Raw genomic sequence first — 22,265 nt, 5'->3', positions numbered from 1 at the left:
GGGCAGGTACACGGGGTGGGGGACACGGCGGGGGGGGGAGCAGGGTGTCCCTGGGACCAGTGCAGGGCACAAGGCTGCGAGGGTCCTTGGGCGGCAGAGAGGTGTTTTTGCCACCTCAGGAGATTGGGTGTCAGGGCCCCTCCACTCCTCCCACATCTGTTCCTGCCTGCGGAGCACCCTCCGCCCTTGCTGGGGAGCCAGCAGCACCCCGGGCTGCCTGCAGACCCCCAGGCCCAGCAGGAGCCACGTGGGCAGCGTTTGGGGTGGTGGTCTCAGAGCACGGCACAGCACGCTGGCACTAAGGTGTCCCTGTCCCACAGGCTGGGCTGTCCAGCTCTCCCCATCGGCCGGGCAGCCGGTGCCGGGGCTGGCGCTCGGCACCCAGGGCCTCCTCGTCCGTATGGACCAGTCTGGCCCGTGACACAGCGAGGCAGCCTCCATCCCTGCTGTCCTTGGCAATAAAGCATTTGCTGGGCTCTCTCCACGGTTCATCCCTCGGGGGGAAGTGGTGGGGTACCAGCACGTCCCCCTCACACCCTCCTGTCCCCGTCCCCGGGGCTGCCGTGGGTGTCCCAGGCTGGACGGGACCCGGTGCCCACGGCCAGGCGGGTGGAGCCGGGCTCCGGGACCCTCCGCGGGCGGGGAGGGCTGGGCTGTCCCGAGGAGGGCCCGGGGCAGCCCCAGAGTCTCGGTCCCAGGGAGCCGGGGCCGGCCCTGAAGCGGAGCGTGGTCGGGGCGGGGGCCCCGGTGGGGCCGGCCCCATCCCGGGGCGGGGGCCGGGGGCGCGGGGCCCGCCCTCGCCGTACCGGCTGTGGGGCCGGGCCGGGGCCGCTCGGGGCGGCGGGGCGGCACGGGCCGGCCCCGGACACTTGGGCACGGCGCGGGGCGGGCCGGGGCGGAGAGGGGCGGCTCGGCTCGGCACGGTACGGCTCGCCTCGTCTCGGAACGGCTCGTCCCGGTACGGCCCGGCTCGGTACGGTTTGGCCCGGCTCGGCCCCGCCGCACTCGGCTGGACGCTCTGGCTTGGGGCTGCCGGAGCCGCGCAGCCCGCGGGGAGCGGAGGTACCGCGCGGGGCAGCCGAGCGGGACCGGCCCGGCCCCGGCCCGGGAGCGGCGGCGCTGGGCGCGCCGAGCCGTGCCGTGCCCGGCACCCGCGGAGCCCGCCCGGCCGTGCCGGCGCCGGGGCTGGAGCGCCGGTCGGGTGCGGGGGGGGCGGCGGGGGGCGAGGGCCCGGCCGTCTCACGTGCGGGGGTCGCGCAGGCTCCGCCGCTGCGGGGGGCCGGGCTGAGGGGGGCCCGTGTCAGCGCCGAGCCCCCGCACGTCGGAGCGTGGCCGGGCCCGCCCGTGGGTGCGGGGGGTGCGGGTAGCGGCTTTCCGGGGCTGGCGGGGGGTGCCCGGGTTCGCTGCAGAGAGGTGGCTTTGTGCGCTCCGCCGGCGGCACGGGGGGGGTCGTGTGGTACCGTGATCGGTGCCGTTACCGGTGCCGTTAGCCGTGCCGGTGTGCGGTGCCGTTACCGGTGCCGTTACCCACGCCTCGTGTCCCTGCGTGGCAGGGTGACAGGGTGACGGGCGCGGGGAGCGCACCTTTCCCACGCGCTGGCCGGGAAGGGGCCCCCAGCAGCCCCAGCAGGTTTGCGGGGGGCCGCGCCGGGGCTGGGCAGCCGTTCCCCCCGCCCCGAGCGCGCTGCAGGCGTGTTTGCAGAGCTGCGGTTTCCAAAGGCCGGCGCAGACTCAGGGTTTCCGTGCAGATGGAATTTTCTGCAGCCCTTGGAAGGGAGGATGGATGAAGGGACGGGAGGTGTGAGGGCTGGGGGCACGTTCTCTCTTCCCAGCTCGCTCCAGGGGGTGGGCAGGCAGCTGAGCGGGTCGCCTGTCGCCCCGTAGCTCCAAGCAGGCTGCCCCTGAGCTGGGGGTGCCTGGGCCCCCAGACCCCCGCCTGCCCTCAGCCTGCCCGGGCTCTCGGACCGTGTGGCCGATGGCTGCACGTTCCTCCGGGGTCTTTCCCTCCCGCCTGCAGCTGGTTCCTCCCAGGGCTGCCCCTCCGGAGCCGGGGGAGCCCCGAGCAGGGCGGGCAGCCCCTGGCAGAGCTGAGGGCCCTGCCGTGTCCTGGGACAATTGTGTGGCGTTAGGAACTGCAAAGAGCTGTACCGTGACCTGCCCTGGCTTAGAGGGTGACAGCAGGACAGGGGGACAGCAGGGGAAGGGACGTGCACACAGCGCCCTGCCCCAGCTGACACCCTGGAGCTGGGGCACGCTGCCCACAGCGGTGTCCCTGCCACGGCCCACGATGGGGGCAGGCACCCCCAGGCTGGGGGCTCCGAGGTGGGGGGGTGCTGGGAGGTGTCACCAAGCCTGCCAGGGCGGCCAGGCTGCGGTGGTGGCCCCAGGCTGCTCCCTGCTGCTTCTGGGACCAGTTCAGCAGCAGAGCCCCACTGCCCTCCAGCCCTCGGCTGCGCTCACCCTGGAGCTCCCATCCCAGGGGGTCTGGCGGGAGGGAGCTGGCGGGTCCTGCCCAAGCGGGGTGGGGGTGCTGGGGCTCCCCCAGCCCGTGCACACACACTCCCGGCCCCCCAGGGCTGCCGGGAAGCAGGAGGAGCGAAGCAGGCCCATCCCGGCAGCCGGGATTGCGCAAGGGCCAGCGCCGGGCTGTGCGCAGGGGGCTCTGGGGAGAAGGGCAGGGATGGAGCCCAGCGCCTGAAGCCATGGGACCCGCCCGACCTTCTCCTGCCCTGAGCGCTGGGGACGGGACCCCGCGCTCCCAGGGCTGTCCTGGCGTGGGCCGTGTCACCCCTCAACCTTCCCAAGGAAGGATAAACAGAGGGAGCTGCTTCCTCCGGGGGCTGGCGGGTTTCCCAGTTCTTCGGTCACTGGTGCCGCTCTTCGCTGAGTCCTTCCAGTTGTCAGGGCCTGGGTTGCTCCATGTCCCTGTGCGTGTGTCCAAGGCGCGTTCCCGCGGGGCCCGCCCTGGCCTGGCCGTTCCCTGACGTCGTCCCCGTGCCGCAGGGACACCCCACGCTCGGCTGCCCTGACGCGCGCCCATCGGACACCGACTTGCCAGGGGCCCCGTTCATTGGGAGCTGCCCCTTCCCGGGGTCTGTTTGCCACCAGGGTTTTGCTGGGGTGGACCGATGTCCCTCGGTGTGTCCGGTGAGTGCCGAGTGGCACGTTGGATGTGACCAGTCCTTGGGAGCCGGCAGCCCCCCAGGCTCCGGGCACCCCTCGTCGGCACCGCTCACCCCGCCGGGAGGGGCAGCCCCTGCGCGAGATGCCATCGGGGCAGCGCAGCCCTGGTGGGAGCAGCGCCTGGCCGGGGAGGGGCTGCAGGCCCTGCCAGGGTGGCCCTGTCCTGGGGGGGCACAGGAGCCCCGATCGCCTGCTGGGACAGGCAGAGCCCGCGGGGCCGCGTGGGAGCAGGCTGAGCAGCACCGCGGGTCCTGCTGCTGCACGGGGCTGCCGGCTGCTCCCGAGGGCCCCTGCGCCCGCGCCGGCCTCGGCAGCGCGGGGACCCCGGGGTCCCAGCCCCGCAGGGCTCTCGGACGTCCCGCCACCAGCACCAGCCACGCCGTGGGGCGGCTCGGGGCCCTGCACGCGCCAGCCGGGACATTCCTGAGGTTTCCTGGGCAGCGGCGAGGAGCCGGGCTGCTCCGCGCTCCCACGCCCAGCCCGTCCTCCCGAGCCCTTTCCACTCGCAGCGAGCGCGGTTGTGTCCGAGCCTGTGCAGGGACAGGCACGTTCGGCGCGGCACGGCGCAGGCTGGCAGCTCTGGCAGGAGCCCTGGGCCGGGAGGAGGCTGTCCCTGGCCGGGGCAGGCGGCTGGCAGGGGGACGGCCGAGCGCTGGGGCAGGTGAGGCTGGGCACGACTGTGCCCGGCTCAGGTCCGAGCTGTGCGGCGGCAGCCAGGGGACACGTGGGACACCCTGTCCCAGGTGATCCCCGGCCCCCTGCCCCTCCCACGGGTGCTGCCTGGCCGGGCACCTCTGCCTGTCACCTCTCCAGGGGATTCGTGTGGCTCCCAGAGTCCTGGTCCTCCGAAAGCACCAGCGCTCGTGCCCTCCCACTGTGCCGCTGGTGGCACCAGCTGTGCCGTGTGCCAACACGGTGGGACCCTCGCGCTCAGCAGGAGCCGTCCGCGGAGGCTGGGCAGAGGGGGGCACCTTCCCCTGCCAGAGGGGGGGAGATGGGAGATCCCCCATGGGACTCTCGTGCTGGTCGATCAGCCCCTCCAGCGTGGAGGGACCCCCAGCTTGCCTATCCCAGCCCTGGCACAGACCTCGTGCCCTCCTGCCCTGCCAGCCGGCAGGACCGCGGCCCCTGGGGCTGCGTCAGGGCTGGCCCCGCAGCGGGAGGGAGGGGGCCCGGGCTGTAAGCGGGAGATGCTGCGCAGGGATCACCCCGTCCGCCAGCCTGCAAAGCCGTGCCAGGGCTCCCGGGACGGCCCCGCTGGGGTCCCGGGACGGCCCTGCCAGGGCTGGGCTCCCTGTCCTGGAGCCGCCGGCGGCACCAGGAGCAAAGCCTGCCAGCCGAGCGGGGAGCTGGGGCAGCGTCACGTGGCAGCAGCAGAGCAAACGCCCTGCTCGTCTCTCAGAAAGTGGAAAAAGTGATCTGGGCAACGAGAGCCCTGCCAGCCCGACTGCCCTGGCACAGGGGCACGGAGTGCGCTCGGAGAGGGAGATGGTGCAGGAGCGGGGAAGCGGCTAGCGCCGTGCCCCAGGGAGCTCCCGCTGCCAGCCCGCTGCTGTCCTGGGCTGGGCGCGGGAAGGGCTCCTGGCCCGTGCAGAGCTCAGCAGGGCGCTTCGCTGGGAAATCCCGAGGTGGGCAGCGGGAGCCGAGGACGGGCTGAGCTGCGGGGGCAGAGGAAGGGCAGCGGGGATGCGGGATGAGCAGGGGAAAGCCAGGACCCGGGAGCAGAGTGCTGAGGGCGGCAGCAAGCTGGGTTAGTGCAGGAGTGGATTGCGGACGTTCGAGCAGGTTCAGAGGCAACTGAAGGACTGTGAGGAAGAGAAACCCACAGGGGGCTTTTGACTGTGGGGGCTGAGGTAGCTGAGCTGGGGGTGACAGAGCAGGGCGTCAGCGGGACATCACTGCCCTGTCCCAGGGCACCTCCTGCCGCGGCTGCAGGGGCTGGGGGACGCTTGTCGCGGGGTCACACAGCCAAGCAGCTCTTCCCAACCACCACGGCGCGAGGATGGGGATGCTCCCCAGCATCATCCCTCCTGGCTGTGCCCCGTGCCCAGGCAGCTGCGGGGCAGGGCTGTGGGACCACAGGCATGTGTGGGGCTGCCCCGTGTCACCGCAGGGCCGGGGCTGAGCCCGCGCATCCAGCCCAGCGCTCTCCCTGGCACGGATGGTTTCGGTGATCCCGTTCAGACTGAGCGTACCAGGTGCTGGAGGTCACGCTGCTGGGGCTTGGTGGGGACTTGGGGCTTTGCTGCACAAAGCCCGAGCGCTTCCTCAGGTGCCATCTCCTGGTCTCTGGTTCTACTTGGTTTGTTCCTAAATGCACGGGCTTAAATTTTCTGTGTAGTCAAGGATACAGGCTTGTCTCTGTTCAGCCCGCACCCAGGGCTGAACAATAACCAGTTCTCTATCACCCAAGACCCCTCCCCAGCTGAGAAAGGGAGTTGGGGAAAGGAAGGAGACTCGTGGGTTAAAATATAAATAGAATTAATAAAATAAGCAAACCAGCATCAACGCTAATACAAAAGACACAAAGTTCTACTTAGCTCAGAGTGGTGGCAAGTTCCTCCTGGGGTCACAGCCACTGAGGAGAGGAGAAGGAGGCAGAGGAGAGCAGAGCCAAGAGCCCCCTCCCCAGCAGCTGCCCCATTTCTAGTGCCCCTGAGGTCAGTGTCACAGAATCACCTGTGGGCAGCCTGGGGCAGCTGCCCTGGGTTTAACTGCTCACGGCCTCAATCACCAGCCACAGCTGGGCACAGCCTGGGACAGCATGGAGCAGAAAAGGGACTCTATACACTTTATCCCTGCAAAACCAGGACAGGATTCCACCCCTTGTTCTATATCATTTGTGTCACATCCAAGTCACTATTTTCCCCACCTCTCGACATATATACACATATATATACACGCAGGTATCATTCTCTTAGTCTATGGGCTATCTCTCCAAGAAGTCCATTGAATTAATTTAGTCCAAACCCGTGGCTTCCATTTCTCATAATAGTGTCTCAGGGCAGGAGAAAATGACATGGGATTCGCTGTCAGCACATCGGGACCTGGCCTCAGTGCGGTGTGATGGACCGGTGATGCTGGGCAGGACAGGGTGATGTGCTGCATCCGACTATCCACGTCACCTTCCGTTGGTGCCTCGGCATTTCCCCACATAACTGATGCCAACGTGCTGGCATACGGCAGTGGCACGCTCAGTATCCGCTTGCGCCGCGTGGGTCCGGTGACTCTGGGTGCATCTGGATCTAGTGGTGTCTGCGGGTCACCCAGGTCCTCAAAAATCAGCTCCCGCACAGCTATTTCCCTCAGATTCCTGACACCTCTCAGTGGTTGTCCTCTTGCCTGGGTGGTACAGGACATCACCCCCAAAGGGAGACCTCTTCCTTACGCTTCGCAGGAGTCACTGCCAGAGAGCGAGGGGCTCTGCACCAGTTGCAGGACCCCTGTCAATACCCACTTCTCCAGCCATTGGTCCCAGCTGCTTGGCTTTGCTACCCTCTAACTCGAAACCATCAGCTCCATTATCCCAGCAGTGGAGCAGCCAAGTAACGAGCTGCTTGCCCTCATGATGGCTGTAACCCCTACGTGTGTCCCGCAGGTCACTGAGGGATGGGGATCGAGTGGTCACCTCTGGCTCGGCCTCCTGCGATGTCCCTGGTCGGCCATCTCGACTTGCCCTTTTTGTGGTTTTCCTCTCTTGACCCTGGCACTGGTTGAGTCCCCAGGTGAGCCGCATCACCCATCCCTGGGGGCTGTTTAGCTGCAGCCCTTGGTGCCAAATCTGGGTCATCGCAGCAAGTGCTGCTGGAGCTGGGTGATCGCAGTGCCCAGTGCGGAGATCTGAACAGCCTCTGGGGTAGCCGGGGTGTCTGCTGCAGGGACTGGGAGGGTCTGAGTGTCCGTGGGTGCCGGGGCAGCTGTGGTGTCTGTCACAGGGGCTGGAGCTGCTGGAGGGGCCCGTTACAGTGGTTGCAGCAGCTGAGCTGTATCCACACCTCTACCCATGTTTATGCGAGAGCAAGAACCGAAGGACATTCAAAAGGCCTGACAACACGAGCGTGGGGGTCAAAACATCCCACGAGTACTTAAAGTTCTCCAAAGCCGTTGAGATCAGCCTCAGGGGAAAAGGAAAGTACACATCGCCCACTCCCATGGCATAGAAATCAAAGAGGGGCACGGTTACAGAAGAATTTATAATACCATAAACTAGCGCCAAACAACACAGCAGAGTGAGACCTCTAAGTCCATGGCCAGAAGTGATAACACGCACAAAACCAGTAACAAACCGCAGCAAAACCAGTAACAAACCGCAGCAGAGCCACACATTTGATTAGCCACCCCAAAAGCAACTCTAAAACCAAACCCCAGAGAACTCCTCCCAGCAGCCCAGCTACCAACACCAACATAACGAATGCTCGTGACAAAAGCAGTCAGACCTGTGACAGCCTCAACCCTCGAAGACGCTCGGATCAAAAGCCCACGGTTCTCCCGGTTGAGCGATTTACATTGGGCACCGAATAAACTGTCCCCATTCAGCCCACACCCAGGGCTGAGCAATAACCAGTTCTATCAGCCAAGAGCCCTCCCCAGCTGAGAAAGGGAGTTGGGGAAAGGAGGGAGACTCGTAGGTTGAAATTTAAACAGATTGAATAAAATAAGGAAACCAATAATAATACAAAAGACACAAAGTTCTACTCAGCTCAGAGTGGTGGCAAGTTCCTCCCAGGGTCACAGCCGCTGAGGAGAGGAGAAGGAGGCAGAGGAGAGCAGAGCCAAGAGCCCCCTCCCCAGCAGCTGCCCCATTTATAGTGCCCCTGAGGTCAATGTCACAGAATCACCTGTGGGCAGCCTGGGGCAGCTGCCCTGGGTGTAACTGCTCATGGCCTCGATCACCAGCCGCAGCTGGGCACAACCTGGAGCAGAAAAGGGACTCTATGAACTTTACCCCCACCAACCCAGGACAAGGCCCCATGGTGCCGCTCTGCCAGGCTGGCTGGCTCTGTCCCCACACCCCTGCTCCGCTCTGTCTCCACAGACCGTACGAGGGGACATTTTCCCTCCTCCAGACACGGTTTTGCTTTGAAGAGCACGTGATGCTCACCAGGACGCCCACGGCGTGGTGACTCCCCATTGTACCCACATTGTAGTGCCAGCAGGTGACCAGCTTTAATCCACTTAGCCGAGGGCGCACTGCTTCTGTTGAGTGCTAATTATTCATTAAGAGGCAGAGCAAGATGAATCGAATGCCTCCCAGTCTCAGCCTGTTACATCAGCACAGTTACTGCGATTAACCAAACCTGTGATCTCATGGAAGGTCACACCAGCCGTGTGACACGGGCTGTTTCTGCAGAGCTGCGGGGACCGGCGTTAATTGTGCTGCTGTCCCGGAGCGTCAAGCTGACCCCGGCGCTGCCCGCGGCCCCGCTGCGCTCGCTCGGGGCAGGCACGGGCGAAGCTTTAGTCCCTACATGCCCGCAGCCTTCGGCCCCCGCGGTGTGGTGGTCAGCACCGAGAGGGCCCACATGTATAACGCTTCGCCAGGGCGGGGGGATGTCCCCTCTGTGAGAAGTGTTTCATTACTGCTGCGAGGTGGGAACCTCGTCCCTCCGCTGCCTCCCAGACGGAGCGGGGCTGTGGGTGGCGCATCCCGGCCCTGGCAAGCCCGCAGAGCCCCTTCCCGTGCTGCTGCCAGGGCTGGGGTGGCCCTTCGTGCCAGCTCTCCATAACGGGCTGGTGAAAGGGCTCAGCAAAGCGTTTCCCTGCTGTCTGCCCACAAACACGCTTCCCGCTGGGCTTTGTTTTGTTCTCGCAGTGCCGAAGCTGGCAGCTGAGGTGCAGGGAGCCGGGCGCCAGCGCCACCAGCCCCAGGGCTCACAGGCTGCCCGGGGCCGGGCGCCTTCCTGCCCGCTGCCGTGTCCCCAGCAGCGCTGCGGTGTCCCCGTGCCCCAGGGGACAGAGGAGCGAGCCAGACCACGCTGGTGTGGTGGCCCCGAGGGGGTCGGTGCGCGTTTCACACGTGCTGTTGGTCCTTGTCACCCCTCACCCTCTCTCCTGAGCATCCCTGCGGGCACCCGGGGCTCACCATGAGGGACTCGGGGCTCTCGGTGGCACCTCCGACCTGGCACGTGCCCGAAGGGACAGGCAGGCGGCAGGGCCGGGCCCCGTCAGGGGTTTGTGTTGGTGCAAAGGGCACGGGAACGGGGCAGCCTCTGGGCACTGTCCCGGTTCATCCCTGCCTTGGGGCATTCCCAGAGCGGAGGGTGACCTGGAGGAGTGAAGGGAGTGGGAATGGGGCTGGTTTCTGCCCCAGATGCTGGCCCTGGGCTGAGGGCCAGGCCCTGGAGAGGCCGTGCTGTGCGAGAGGGGACCCCCCGGCCCCTCCGCTCGGTGAGGGCCCCTTCCTGAGGCCACTGCAGGGACCTTGCTGTCACCCGCAGGAGGGGCCGGGAGCAGAGGGGTGACACAGCCCAGGGGAAGGGGCTCCTGCAGGGTGGCACCTAGAGATCGGCCGTGGTCCCTGGGGCTGCCCCAATGCGCCCTTGGAGCCCCACCAAGCCAGCACGAGGGCAGCAAGCCATGGGCGAGCGGGTGGAGGCTGGCAGGGCAGCACGGCAGCCGGTCCCCCTTTCCAGCGGACCCTCGTGTGCCCCTTGGCCCGCCGCCACGGCCCTTTGGCGCGAGACGTGAGACCGGCGGTGCGGTGGGGGTTCAGTGGCGGCTGTTGGCGGAGGGGTGCGAGGTGCCGGGGAGGTGCTGGGCAGGCCCCGGGGTGATGGGGCGGAGCAGGGGCTGCGGGCGAGCGGGGGGTCCCCGGCACGCGTCTGGATCGGGGGGCTGGTGTGTCGGCACAGCCGGCCCGTCCCGCACGCCCCGACCCTTCTGCCCCCGCAGAGCCGAGCTGCCATGGGAGGCTGCGGCGCGTGGGCACGGCGGGAGCTGCTGGTGGTGCTGGGCAGCGTGTGGCTGTGGGTGGGCAGCGCCCAGCCCACCCCCCCGGGCCCCACGCGCGGCCCCGCGCCCCCGCTGAGGTTCCGCCTGGCCGGGTACCCCCGCAAGCACAACGAGGGCCGCGTCGAGGTCTTCTACAACGACGAGTGGGGCACCGTCTGCGACGACGACTTCACGCTGGCCAACGCGCACGTGCTGTGCCGGCACCTCGGCTTCGTGGCTGCCACCGGCTGGGCCCACAGCGCCAAGTACGGCAAAGGCGTCGGTAAGAGCAGGGCGGCGGGCGCAGCCCCCCGTGCTGCGCGGGCTGGGGCTGACGTGGGTTTGCGTGCAACGCCTGCGCGGTGCCTGGCCGTGCTCCGCGGGCACCTTCCCCACTCCCGGGGGATGCTCCTGGGCTCGGCCCCCTCCTCACCCCCGGCCCCGGTGTCTGGCAGGGCGGATCTGGCTGGACAACGTGAATTGTGCCGGCGGCGAGAAGAGCATCGTGGACTGCAGACACCGGGGCTGGGGGAACAGCGACTGCAGCCACGAGGAAGACGCGGGGGTCATCTGCAAGGACGAGCGCATCCCGGGCTTCAAGGACTCCAACGTCATCGAGGTGAGGAGGCTGCTGGCCAGGATGGGCGGCACCTGCAGAGCCAGCTGCCAGGAGCCCTGCCGTGGGGTGGCCCTGCCGTGGGGCAGCTTCGCCACCGCACACTGGCAGGCTTCCACACACAGGACCCGGGGACCCCCTTAGAGCCGTCCCTCAGCCCTGGCACACGGGTGTCCCCATGTCCCTACTTCCCCCGCAGCTCCTCCAGGCCAGGGTGTCCGTCTCACGGACGTCTGCCCCTGCCGCCTGCTTTCTCCTGTCCCCTGCCTGCCGGGGCCCCTCGGTGCCAGGGCACACACATGGCCTCTCCCTCTCCTCCTCTCCCCCAGGCTGTTTCTCAGAGCAGCTCTCCTGGCTGCCCTTGTCCTGGGGGCATGTCATGGCTGGGGCCATGTCCTGCAGCGTCCCCGCACCCCCTGCTGCCATCCTCCTCGGGGTGGGTGCCTGGGCACGGGCGGTCTGGGCACCCTCCTGCCGGGTGTGGGGTCCCGAGGCGACGGGATGGCAGCGCTGTCTCTCCTGGCCGTGCTCCCAGGGGATGCTCCGGGGGGCCGGGGGGATGTGGGGCCCTGTTCCCCGCCTGGGACCAGGGACCCATCTCCCGCGGGTGCTGCGCCCTCGGGGTGCCCCCGGGACAGGGCTGGCGGGAGCGGTGCGAGCCCGGGCTGGCCTGTGCCCCGCAGACGGAGCAGAGCCACGTGGAGGAGGTCCGGCTGCGGCCCGTGGTGGCCGGGGGCCGGCGGCAGCTGCCGGAGACGGAGGGCATCGTGGAGGTGCGCTACAAGGACGGCTGGGCGCAGATCTGCGACCAGGGCTGGGGCGGCCAGAACAGCCGCGTGGTCTGCGGCATGATGGGCTTCCCCGGAGAGAAAAAGGTCAACAGGAACTTCTACAAGTGAGTAGAAGAGGGGAGCCCGCGGGGCTGGGGAGTGGGGCAGGGCTGGGGGCACTGGGCTGGGGATTGGGGCAGGGCTGGGGGCACCAGGCTGGGGCAGAGCTGGGGACACGGGGCACTGCTGGGGGCAGAGCAGACCGTGCTGTCGGGTGTTGCAGCTCGCCAGCATCCCTCCCATCCCTGCTGCTCGCCAGGCCTGGCCCCAGCTGGCCAGGTGGGCGCTGGCTAACCAAACCGGGCACTGGCTAACCAAACCGGGGGCCGTGGCATGGCTGGGGGCCGTGTCCACCCGCCTGCCCCATGAACTGCTGCAGAGGCTGTTCCAAGAGGGCAGCGCCTGCTCCCTGGCAGTGGTGACCTCCACGTTTCCCTCTGGCACAGAGCGCGGGGGCCCCCGTGCCGAGGGACCGAGCCAGGCGGGGATGCTCCAGCAGCCCCATGGCCCGGGCGAGGGGCCCAGAGGTGTGGGCACAGATGTGCTGCCCGCAGCGTGGTGCCTATGGCGCGGTGCCCATGGCGTGGTGCCCAGCATGGTGCCTGGTGCGGTGCCCATGGTGCGGTGCCCGGCGCGGTGCCCGGTGCGGTGCCCATGGCGTGGTGCCCATGGCGCGGTGCTCAGCGAGGTGCCCGGCGTGGTGCCCGGCGCTGTGCCTGGTGCCGCCCACACCCCTGACCGCGCAGCCGCCGTGTTGCCCCGCAGGCGGTTGAAGCGCGCAGCCAGGACGAAGGGCCGGAGCCCGAGGCCGGGTGGCAGGTAAGGGGCCGGGGCGCCCCGTCTGCTGAGCCCCTGGCAGAGCTGGGCTGACCGGCCCCGCCGGCCTCTGCCATCGGATGGATCCTGGCACAGACGGATCCGGCCGGAGCAGAGCGGGGGCCGGGCAGGGCGAACCCCACGCTGGTGGGACCTGCCTGTGCGCCCCGGGGCCCCCATCCCTGCCAGAGACAGCCCACCTCCCAGGCCGGCCGTGCCCCAGGCAGGGCAGCCCCGTCCCACGCACCGGGCAGGCGCCCGACACGGGGTCAGGGTCTGCGGGCAGGATCCCCCGGGAGCACGGAGGGGGCTGCGGCGTCCCGTGCTGCGGCCCCACGGGGACCAGGGGCCTGGGAGCGGGGCTGTCTCGTGTGGCGGATGGGGAGGGAGGGCCACGGGAACGGGCCGCTCTCAGCAGAAAGCAGCAGTGGGGACGCTGGGGAGGCTGCGCACCCCTCCGTTCCCTGGGGGGGGCTGGTGCTGGGCGCCAGGGTGATGGGCACAGCAGTGTTCGCGGTGCTGGGCGCTGGGGTGATGGGCACGGCGGTGTTTGCGGTGCTGGGCGCCGGGGTGATGGGCACGGTGTCGCAGGTCTCGTCCCGAGGGCTGCGCCTGCCCGGGCTCTCTCGCACGCTCTGCCCGCTCGCTCTTGCTGCCTTTCTGCCAGTCTCGGGGGATGCTCTGGCTGCCCCCTCCCTCCGTCCCCAAACCCTGGTGCCGGGTTTGGTGGGTGCAGCAAGCTGGAGCCCGTCCCCTCCGGGCTGGGACACGGCACCTCTCGCCTGAGCCCGCTGCCACACGGAGCCGCTGCTCTGCCCCCAGCACACGACCCTGCCCGGTCCCACCACCTCCCCTGGTGCCAAAGGTGCCCCACGCCCCGGACCCACCCCGAGCTCTCCATGTGACACTTCCCAGCGCCGTGTCCCCCACAGTCGCCCTCGCCAGCTCCCGCAGCCCTGTCAGCCCTTGGGGTCTCCTCAGACCCCCGCCCCAGGTCCCGCTCGCCACAGCCAGCCGTTGCCTGCCCGGTTTGGTGCTGGCCGCCCCGTCTCCGGCGAGCGGCTCTCTCCCTGCGGCGCTGGGTGAGACGCTTTGCGAAGGCCGTGGAGCTGCGGGTGCTCCCCTCCCTCTGCCCGGGCAGCAGCTGCCTCCCGAGAGCCACGCGCTGCTTTGCTGGGGCTGATCCATTTGGGGTCACGGGCTCATCCAGGCTGGGAGGGACCTCGGGGTGTCCGGGTCCAACCCCCTGCGTGGAGCAGGGCCAGCTGCGGGCCAGCCCAGGGCTTCATCCAGTCGGCTTCTGGAGGTCCCACACCTCGTGGCCTCTGCTCCGACGCTGAACAGCCCTCGTGGGGGAAGCTTTCCTTCCACCTCGCGTTGCCCATCACGCCGGGTTCCTCTCCCAGGGCTGGAGGAGCTGGGCTCTGGGCTCTGCGCCGGACAGCCCCTTGCAGCTGCTGCCAGACCCCCGGAGCAGCCCCTGTCCCGGCTCCCCTCCAGCCCCGACGGCCTCGGTGGCCCTCCCCGGGGCTCGCACCGCTGAGCCGATGTCGTTTTTGTCCTGGGGACCCAGGACCGGGTGCAGGATCGGGGTGTGGTGTCATGAGTTTGCACGGGTGTGCGTGTCCCCTGCCCGGCTGTGTGGATCCCGGCTCCTGGCAGCCCCGTGCTGTGTCCTGGGGCTCGTGGGGCTGGCACAGACCTGCTGCCGCCCCGCTGGGCCAGTGGCCAGGGGGGGTTTTGCCTTGTCCCTGGGGGGTGTCAGTCCCCTGGGCTGTTTTGGGGCACCCACTCTTCACCCCGTGCGGTCCCCAGGGCTTTGGCCCTGCTCGGCACCTTCCTCCCTGCGTGAAGCACCTGAGCGTTTTGGGACCGGACCTACACCCCGTGTGCTGGGCCCCAGGCAGCCTCCCTTCCCCGCGCCGCTCAGTGGGCTCCCGGGGAGCTGCCCTCGCTGGCCGCGGGTCCTGGCCAGCCCGCAGCGGGTCTCGCCGTGCCCCGTGGCACCGGGGCAAGCACCGTGTGCTTGGTGCTGCGCTCGCTGGGCACCCCGCTCCCCGGAGCACGGGGCAGCGGCGGTGTCTGGGCGAGGGCACGGGCACACCTCGCTGGTGTCACAGATCAAATCGCTGCCGGTGGCGTTTGATCTGCCGTGCGACGGTAGCGCGGGATGCTGCTGCATCCGGCTCGGTTTCCTGGGGGGTGCGGGCAGGAAACCGCATCATCGCTGCGGGGGGCAGCGCGTCACGGTGCTGGCAGCCGATGATGCCGCTGCAGCCACGCGTGGCACGAAGGGGACGTGCATGAGCCTCCCCGGGAGGCCAGTGTGCCCAGTTCGGTGTCCAGCGAAAGCCGGCACAGGCCATGCTCCGTGTCCCTGCAGCTGGCGGAGGCGACAGCCCGAGCCCCGGGCTCCTTGACGTTGTTTTCTGTTTTCCAGGCTGGCCTCCAAACCTCAGCCTAAGCAAAAGCGCACGGAGAATGTAGGGTCCAAGAAGAGGTAAATGGCTCCGGTGGTGAGCCTGAGCGCCAGGAGCCCCGCTCGGTGCTGCCGGAGCCGTGCCTGCCCCGTGCCCCCGGAGCCGTGCGTGCCCCGTGCCCCCGGGGATGTGGGGCGGGCGCCCGGCAGGCACGGCGCGTCTCTGCCCAGGGGACGGTGCGAGGGGCGCGGACAGCGAGCGCAGGCGCAGGCAGGGCGGCCACGGACACCTCTGCTGCCGGCCGGCCGTGCCGCGCGCGGCTCAGGGCTCCTCTCTCCCCGCAGGCTCTTCTCGGAGCGGCAGCAGCTCAGGTACCGCCTGCACTCCGTGTCCTGCACGGGGACCGAGGTGCATCTCTCCATGTGCGCCTTCGAGTTCTACCGCGGCAACGCCTCGGCCGCCTGCGGGGCCGGCATGCCCGCCGTCGTCAGCTGCGTGCCCGGGCCCCTCTTCGCCACGGGCAGCGCCCACAAGAAGAAGCAGCGCCAGCAGCAGCAGGGCCAGGTGAGCCCCGCGGGGAGGGGCAGCCTGGCGGGGGCCCGGAGCTGGCTGCTGCTGGGCCCTGTCCCCTGGGCTGCCCCGAGAGCGGGTGCGCGGGTCCCTGGGTGACCAGCTCGTGGAGCGGGAGGGGGGGACCGTGTCCTGTCCCTGCGTGTGCCAGGAGTCACGGCCAGCAGCCCCTGTGCCGCTCTGTGTTGTGCCACGCCGTGCCGTGCTGCACTGTGCCGCACCATGCCGTTCGGCGCCATGCTGTGCCACACCGTGCCCTGATCCTGCTCCCCGGCAGCCGCGGATCCGGCTGAAGGGCGGCGCGAAGGTCGGCGAGGGCCGCGTCGAGGTGCTCAGGGGCAGCGAGTGGGGCACGATCTGCGATGACCGCTGGAACCTGCTGTCGGCCAGCGTGGTGTGCCGCGAGCTGGGCTTCGGCAGCGCCAAGGAGGCCCTCACCGGGGCGCGCATGGGCCAAGGTGAGGGTGCAGGGGCGGAGGAACCGGGCATCGCCCTCCTTGTCCCCGTGCAAGGCTCTGCCAGGCTGGGGCGGCCATGGCCGGGCTTGTCCCGCGGGCGCCTGGCTGCTGGTCACCCGCGGTGCAAGGCTTGCCCCGGGCATCCCCAGGGGACTGCAGCCACTTGGCCCTGGGCAGCAGCCGCGGGGGCCAGGAGGGTGCCAGGCTCCCTCAGTGTGTGCCCAGGAGCAAGGGCAGCCATGAGGAAGGGGTGGCCGTGGCCATCCCTGTGTCACCGGGCCCTGAGCCCCCCCTGTCCTCCCGGCAGGGACGGGGCCCGTCCACATGAACGAGGTGCAGTGCCTGGGCACCGAGAAGTCCCTCTGGAGCTGCCCCTTCAAGAACATCACGCAGGAGGACTGCAAGCACTCGGAGGACGCGGCCGTCCGCTGCAACGTCCCCTACACGGGCTACGAGAACCTGGTGCGCACCGTGGGGGGCTGCCAGCGTCCGCGGGGCCGCGGGGTGCTGGGGGGGCCCACGGGACCCGCTGTAGGACGGCCCATCCCTCCTCTGCACCCCATCGCACCCCACACATTTCCCCCCAGAGGCGAGGGCTGCCCTGGCGCTTGGGGGTTTTGGGGGTGGGAGCCCCGAGCTGCCCCTGTGGGGAGCGGGGTGGCCGTGGGGGGCTCGTGGCCCCGGCAGCGGGGGCGCCGCGGTGACGATGGCACTGCCGCGGCTCTCTCCGCAGATCCGGCTGAGCGGGGGCCGGAGCCGCTTCGAGGGGCGGGTCGAGGTGGCGGTGGGGGCCGGCGACGGGGACCGGCCCCGCTGGGGCCTGGTGTGCGGCGAAGGCTGGGGCACGCTGGAGGCCATGGTGGCCTGTCGCCAGCTGGGGCTGGGATTCGCCAACCACGGCTTACAGGTAGGTGCCGGTGGCAGCTTGGCTGCTCCGCGGGGACAGGGACAGGGCGGGAGGCGGCGCGGGGTCCCGGCTCACGGTCCCCGCAGATCGAGGGCCACGGGGAGGTGAGGTGGGCAGTAAGCGGGGCACGGTGTGCGGCGACAGCTGGGCCACCGAGGAGGCCATGGTGGCCTGTCGCCAGCTCGGCCCGGGCTACTCCCTGCAGGCGGTGATGGCAGGTGCCGGCGGGGAGGCCCCGGTGACGGCCCGGCGGGCGCAGGCACCGGCGGGGCTGTGCAGGGGCAAAGGGGGCGGCTGCAGGACGGGACCCTCGTGGGCAGCCTGGGTGCGAGGGCCGGGCCGCGCCGTGGCTGGGTGCGGGGTGCGCGCGAGCTGGGGCAGCCCGGGCAGGCGGCCCTGCCACCCGGCCTGTCCCCCCCCCAGGAGACGTGGTACTGGGACGCCAGCAACGTGACGGAGATGGTGCTGAGCGGGGTGAAGTGCGCGGGCCACGAGCTGTCCCTGAGCCACTGCCAGCACCACGGCAGCGGCCTGAGCTGCAGGAACACGGGCACGCGCTTCGCCGCGGGCGTCATCTGCTCCGAGAGTGAGCGGCGGCGGGTGGTGGGGTCTGTGGGGTCTGTGGGCGGTGGGGCTGCGGGCAGTGGGAGCTGCGGGTGACGGGGCTGCAGGGTCAGCCCGTGCCCAGCCCGTGCCCAGCCGATGGCGAGGGCACACGTCCCGGCCGGCTCGGCCCTGCCCACGCCGGGCGCTCGCCGGGGCGGCCGCCGGGCCCTGAGAGCCGCCCGCTCCCCGCGCAGCCGCCTCCGACCTGCTGCTGCACGCGCCGCTGGTGCAGGAGACGGCGTACATCGAGGACCGGCCGCTGCACATGCTGTACTGCGCCGCCGAGGAGAACTGCCTCTCCAGCTCGGCCCGCCTGGCCAACTGGCCCTACGGCCACCGGCGCCTGCTCCGCTTCTCCTCCCAGATCCACAACAACGGCCGCGCCGACTTCCGCCCCAAGGCCGGCCGGCACTCCTGGGTCTGGCACGAGTGCCACCGGTGCGTGCGCGGCGCGGGCAGGGACAGGGGGTTGGGGTGGGGAGGGGGTGATGGTGCTGCTGGGGTGGGCTGGGTGAGGGCGACGCCGGGTGAGGGTGACACCAGGTGAGGGTGACAGTGATGCCGGGTGACGCCGGGTGAGGGTGACGCTGGGTGAGGGTGATGGTGACACCGGGTGACGGCGACGCCAGGTGGGGGTGACACTGGGTGAGGGTGACGCCGGGTGACACTGGTGACGACGGGTGACGGTGACGCTGGGTGAGGTTGACGCTGAGTGATGGCGATGCCGAGTACGGGTGGCACCGGGTGAGGGTGACACCGGGTGAGGGTGACGCCAGGTGACACTGGGTGAGGGTGATACCGGGTGAGGGTGATGGTGACACCGGGTGACACCGGGTGAGGGTGACGCCGGGTGAGGCACCGTCTCCTGCCCCGTGTCCCGTTCCGCCCACTTTGCCCAGGGCTGCCCCTGGCTGAGCAGCGCCGGGGCTGGGCCCTGGGGGCACGGACAGGGCTGCAGGCCGTGCCCCGCAGCTGAGCCCCCCCCGCCTGCCTGGGCTGCTGGCTGGGGACAGCCGTGTCCCCTCGCAGGGCAGCACGGAGCTCTGCCCGACCCTGCGGCACTGCGGCCTCGGAGCAGGGGCCGTGGGGACCCTCCCGACAGTGAGGGGCCGGGCAGACGGCGGGGGGGGGGATCGCGCAGGGCAGGGCGAGTCCCCCACCCGCTCCGAGGGCCCCCTCCTCCTCCCGAGCACCCCCTGCTCCCCGCGCTGGCGCAGCCGCAGGCTCCCTCTTGCAGGCACTACCACAGCATGGACATCTTCACCCACTACGACATCCTGACGCCCAACGGCACCAAGGTGGCGGAGGGACACAAGGCCAGCTTCTGCCTCGAAGACACCGAGTGCGAGGAAGGTGGGCACCGCGGGGCTCTGCAGCTCCGTCCCCGCCGTGTCCCCACCACAGGGCTGCCCGTCCCCAGCCGCTGCACACGCCGGGGGGTGACACGGTGGCCGTGCCGAGGGCTGCGCGGGGACGAGCCGCTCCCTTCCTGCCCACAGACGTGGCCAAGCGGTACGAGTGTGCCAACTTCGGGGAGCAGGGCATCACCGTGGGCTGCTGGGACCTGTACCGGCACGACATCGACTGCCAGTGGATCGACATCACCGACGTCAAGCCTGGCAACTACATCCTGCAGGTGCTGCAGCGGGGACACCCCGGGCCCTCCTGCCACCCCCCAGCCTCTGCCCCTGCGCCCCAGCTCTCCCTGTGCCCCAGCTCTCCTTGCTCCCATCTCTCTGTGCCCCCAGCTCTCCTTGCCCCCAGCTCTCCATGCCCCCAGCTCTCCCTGTGCCCCAGCTCTCCATGCCCCCAGCTCTCCTTGCCCCCAGCTCCCTGTGCCCCCCAGTCACCAGGCCCTCCCTCCCCTGCTCTCAGTGCAGGCTGGAGCGCGGTGGGGCTGGCGAGGCGTGCGCTGTGCGGGGCTGTGCCTGTCCTCGTGTCCAGGGACGTGCAGGGCTCGTGCGGGAACTGCCCAGACGTGCCTCAGCCCGGGTTTTCCTGCTCTGAGCAACATGTTCGTGGGCACGTGGTGCACAGTGACAGGGCCACCCCACCACAGCGGCAGCCACCGGCCCCTCGGAGCCCTCCGGCACGTCCCACTGGGGGGACAAGCCCTACCGGGGCCGGGTGCCAGGGCCGGGTGCAGGCAGCGAAGCTGCGCCAGGAGGCCCAGCCCCGTGGCACGGGGCTGCCACCCTCACTGCCAGTGCCCCGCAGGTCATCATCAACCCCAACTTCGAGGTGGCAGAGAGCGACTTCACCAACAACGCCATGAAATGCAACTGCAAGTACGACGGGCACCGCATCTGGGTGCACAGCTGCCACATCGGTAACAGCCCCAGGGGCACGGCGCGGGGGGGGCAAGGGCACCCCGGGGCAGGGGGGTCCTGGCAGGGGTGCCCTGGGAGGGGGCTGCGGGAAGCAGCGGGGCTGGGGGCAGGCTGCGGGGCTCGGCGTGGGGGTCCTGGGGGCGGCCGCGGTGGGAGCGGAGGCGCTGGGGGGGCCGCGTGCCGTGCCGGAGCTGTGCCGCAGCCCGTGCCCTCTGCCCGCGCAGGCGACGCGCTCAGCGAGGAGGCCAGCAGGCGGTTTGAGCAGTACCCAGGTCAGCTCAACAACCAGATCTCGTAGGGCCCCGGCCCCCGGGGAGACGGGCATCTCCCTCGTCAGCCCGCACGGGCGGGAGGAAGCTGCTGGGGGGCCGGGGGAGGCCTCGTGCCCGGCACCGCTGCCACCGCGCCCTGCCGGGACCGCCCAGGGCTCACGGCCACGGGCTGCCCCTGCCCACCACAGGGTGCGGGGGGCACCGCACGCCCGCACCCCCCAGCCCGGGGCCACCACCCCAACCACTGCCCACAAGACTCTGCGCCCACGTCCCCTGGGCCGTGGCACACGGGCGCAGCCCGGGAGGTCCCGCACCCCCACGGTGCCCCCAGTCCCTGCCGTTCCAGCTGCACCCCCTCCTGCTCCCCCATCCCGCCCTGGTTCCCCTCACCCCCGCCCACCCTGGGGCTCTCCCCTCTGCCAGCCCCAGGACCCACCGCCCACGCAGGGACCCGCACCCCTGCACGGCCCGGCCCGGCCCCGGGGAGCCCCTTGTCCCTGGGGGTGGTGTGGCTGCCCCCGCCCCACCAGCGCTGCCTCGGGCTGCCCGGCAGTGGCTCCCACACCCATCTCTTAGTTGTAATTTTATTTTCTCTATAAAGTTGCCAGTTCTATTTCCCCAACGGCTGCTGCCTCTTCTCTGGGGTGGGACGAGCCCGGCAGGACCCCAAGGCCCTGCGCGGCTCACGCCGCAGGGCTGGCCGGCACCCTCCGTGCCCCCTGCACCCACGTGGAGCAGGGAAGGTGCCCCCTGACCCCCAAAACCTGCCTGCACCACCCCCAGCCCGTGCTGGGCTAGAGAAAGGCGGTACTGGTCCTACTGGGAGAGGCCCGTGCAGGTGAGAGGAGGGGGAGAGCAGGAGCCGGAGCAGAGCCCAGGGCGCCGCACCAGAGGGAAGGGACGGGGCCACCGCGGCGCAGCGGGGACGGGTGAAGGGCTGGTTGCCCCCCACCAGACGATGCAAACGTTACCGAGCAGAAATCCCACCCCGGGGCCGTGACTGATGGCAGTGTTGGAGCAGGGACGGGCGGCTGGAGCGGCACGAGGGAGCAGCGCCAGGGCAGAGCCACGGGGCAGCGAGCGAGGACACGACCCGAGGGCAAGGGGGGGACACCCCAGCTCCAGCCGCTCCGGTCCCCCTGCGGCAGAGCAGCTCAGAGCGGCAGCGCCAGCCCCTCCGTGCTGCCAGGGACCCCCAGCTCCCCCCGGGGCAGGCGGTGCTGGGCAGGCCCTGGCTCCCGGCCGCGGAGCTCTGCGGTCAGCGCCGGGCAGCAGCTATGTCAGACACGCTGCCCGGCGTCTCGGCTATTTCCCCTGCGAGCCGCCGGCCGGCGCTTGCCAGGGAGCAAATTCCTGCGGCGGGGCCAGGGCGGCCTGAAAGGAGGCCTGTTCTCGGGGCGGGGGGAGCGGCGGCGCGGAGCCACCGCAGCGCCCCGAGGAACTGGGCCGCTTTCATCTCCCGAAATACCGGGCCGGGGCGCGGGCTGGGGAGCCCCGTGGGCAGGGCCTGGCCCCACACGCACATTCCTCCCGCTGGCACGGCTCCTTCCCCGAAGGGCTGGCCGGGCGCTGGGCCACCAGCGGCCCAGCACAGGGAGGGCCCCAGCCGTCCCCGTGGTGCTCCGGCACGGACAGACCCCGGGCCGGGGAGGGAGAGGCAGCCCCAAGGAGGCACGCACAGCCCCGGCCCTCACCATCAGCCCTCCCAAACACCAGGGCCAGCGAGAGGCTGCCCCGGCCACCTCGGAGCCTGGCATCAACACCCCCTTCCCCACGGCTCGGAAAGCTGCTCCACGGGTGCAGACGTGGACGCAGACCCTGGGGGTTTGCCATGCTCCCCGCGGAAGTGATATGGACGTCTGCTGCGTCCCGCTGGCCTCGTGGGCACAGGCACGGCGGGCGCTGCCGAGGGCCAGCTCGGCGGGCACAGCAGGGAGAGCAGCCCTGGCAGAGCCTGCCCCAGGGCCGCCCTCACCAGCCACGGCCCGACGGGTGCCCACGTTACAGAGGGAGGAGTCGGATGCCAGCCTGTGCGGGTGCCCGGGGGGGGCAGCACACCTCCAAGGCGGAGGAGGGCCCTGGGGGCACAGCCAGTGTGCTCCCCCCAGCTGGAGGGACTCGTGTGAGGGGCAGGGTCCCGCTCAGCCCAGCCTACCCCGGGGCAACTGCCCGCGTGGCACCGGGGGTCCCTAGAAAAGTGCTTTATTTGAGTAGAGGGGAACGGCTGCACCACGAGTCCACCCGAGCACCGGGCCGGGCCCCTCTGCCTGGCCCCCTCCAGCCCCTCTCGAGCTCTCAGTCCGTCCCTGACCAGCACAGACACATGG

General features: G+C 70.2%; 1 protein-coding gene across 5 annotated transcripts; it reads left to right on the top strand.

Annotated features, from left to right (window-relative positions):
• Window positions 1-853: 853 nt before the first annotated feature.
• LOXL3 (lysyl oxidase like 3) lies at window positions 854-20,551 on the top strand. 5 transcript variants are annotated; one of them, XM_068403702.1, is made up of 16 exons: window positions 854-958; window positions 10,075-10,396; window positions 10,569-10,732; window positions 11,413-11,624; window positions 12,325-12,378; window positions 14,816-14,875; window positions 15,140-15,359; window positions 15,643-15,823; window positions 16,131-16,285; window positions 16,557-16,730; window positions 17,154-17,316; window positions 17,531-17,774; window positions 18,574-18,689; window positions 18,836-18,972; window positions 19,554-19,665; window positions 19,891-20,551. In XM_068403702.1, the coding sequence occupies exons 2-16, from the start codon at window positions 10,087-10,089 to the stop codon at window positions 19,962-19,964; spliced, it is 2,376 nt and encodes a 791-aa protein (XP_068259803.1). In that variant the 5' UTR covers window positions 854-958; window positions 10,075-10,086; the 3' UTR covers window positions 19,965-20,551. The 5 variants fall into 5 exon arrangements, with proteins under 5 accessions (XP_068259803.1, XP_068259799.1, XP_068259800.1 ...); XM_068403698.1 differs by lacking the exons at window positions 12,325-12,378; window positions 14,816-14,875; XM_068403699.1 differs by lacking the exons at window positions 12,325-12,378; window positions 14,816-14,875 and having other exon boundaries at window positions 854-973.
• The last annotated feature ends 1,714 nt before the right edge of the window (window positions 20,552-22,265 follow it).

The sequence above is a fragment of the Nyctibius grandis genome, chromosome 6 (assembly GCF_013368605.1).
Source record: "Nyctibius grandis isolate bNycGra1 chromosome 6, bNycGra1.pri, whole genome shotgun sequence".
NCBI classification, from domain to species: Eukaryota; Metazoa; Chordata; class Aves; order Nyctibiiformes; family Nyctibiidae; genus Nyctibius; species Nyctibius grandis.
The sequence above is the reverse complement of the archived record's forward strand: the minus strand, read 5'-3'. Positions and strand labels throughout refer to the sequence as shown.

What these genes read in the sequence shown, in the direction of transcription:
- LOXL3 (XM_068403702.1), top strand. Translation starts at nt 10,087, where the DNA reads ATGGGAGGCTGCGGCGCGTGGGCACGGCGGGAGCTGCTGGTGGTGCTG. An exon ending in AGCCCGAGGCCGGGTGGCAG is followed by an intron (nt 12,379 to 14,815) that starts GTAAGGGGCCGG and finishes TCTGTTTTCCAG; the next exon opens with GCTGGCCTCCAAACCTCAGC. An exon ending in GGTGCACAGCTGCCACATCG is followed by an intron (nt 19,666 to 19,890) that starts GTAACAGCCCCA and finishes CTGCCCGCGCAG; the next exon opens with GCGACGCGCTCAGCGAGGAG.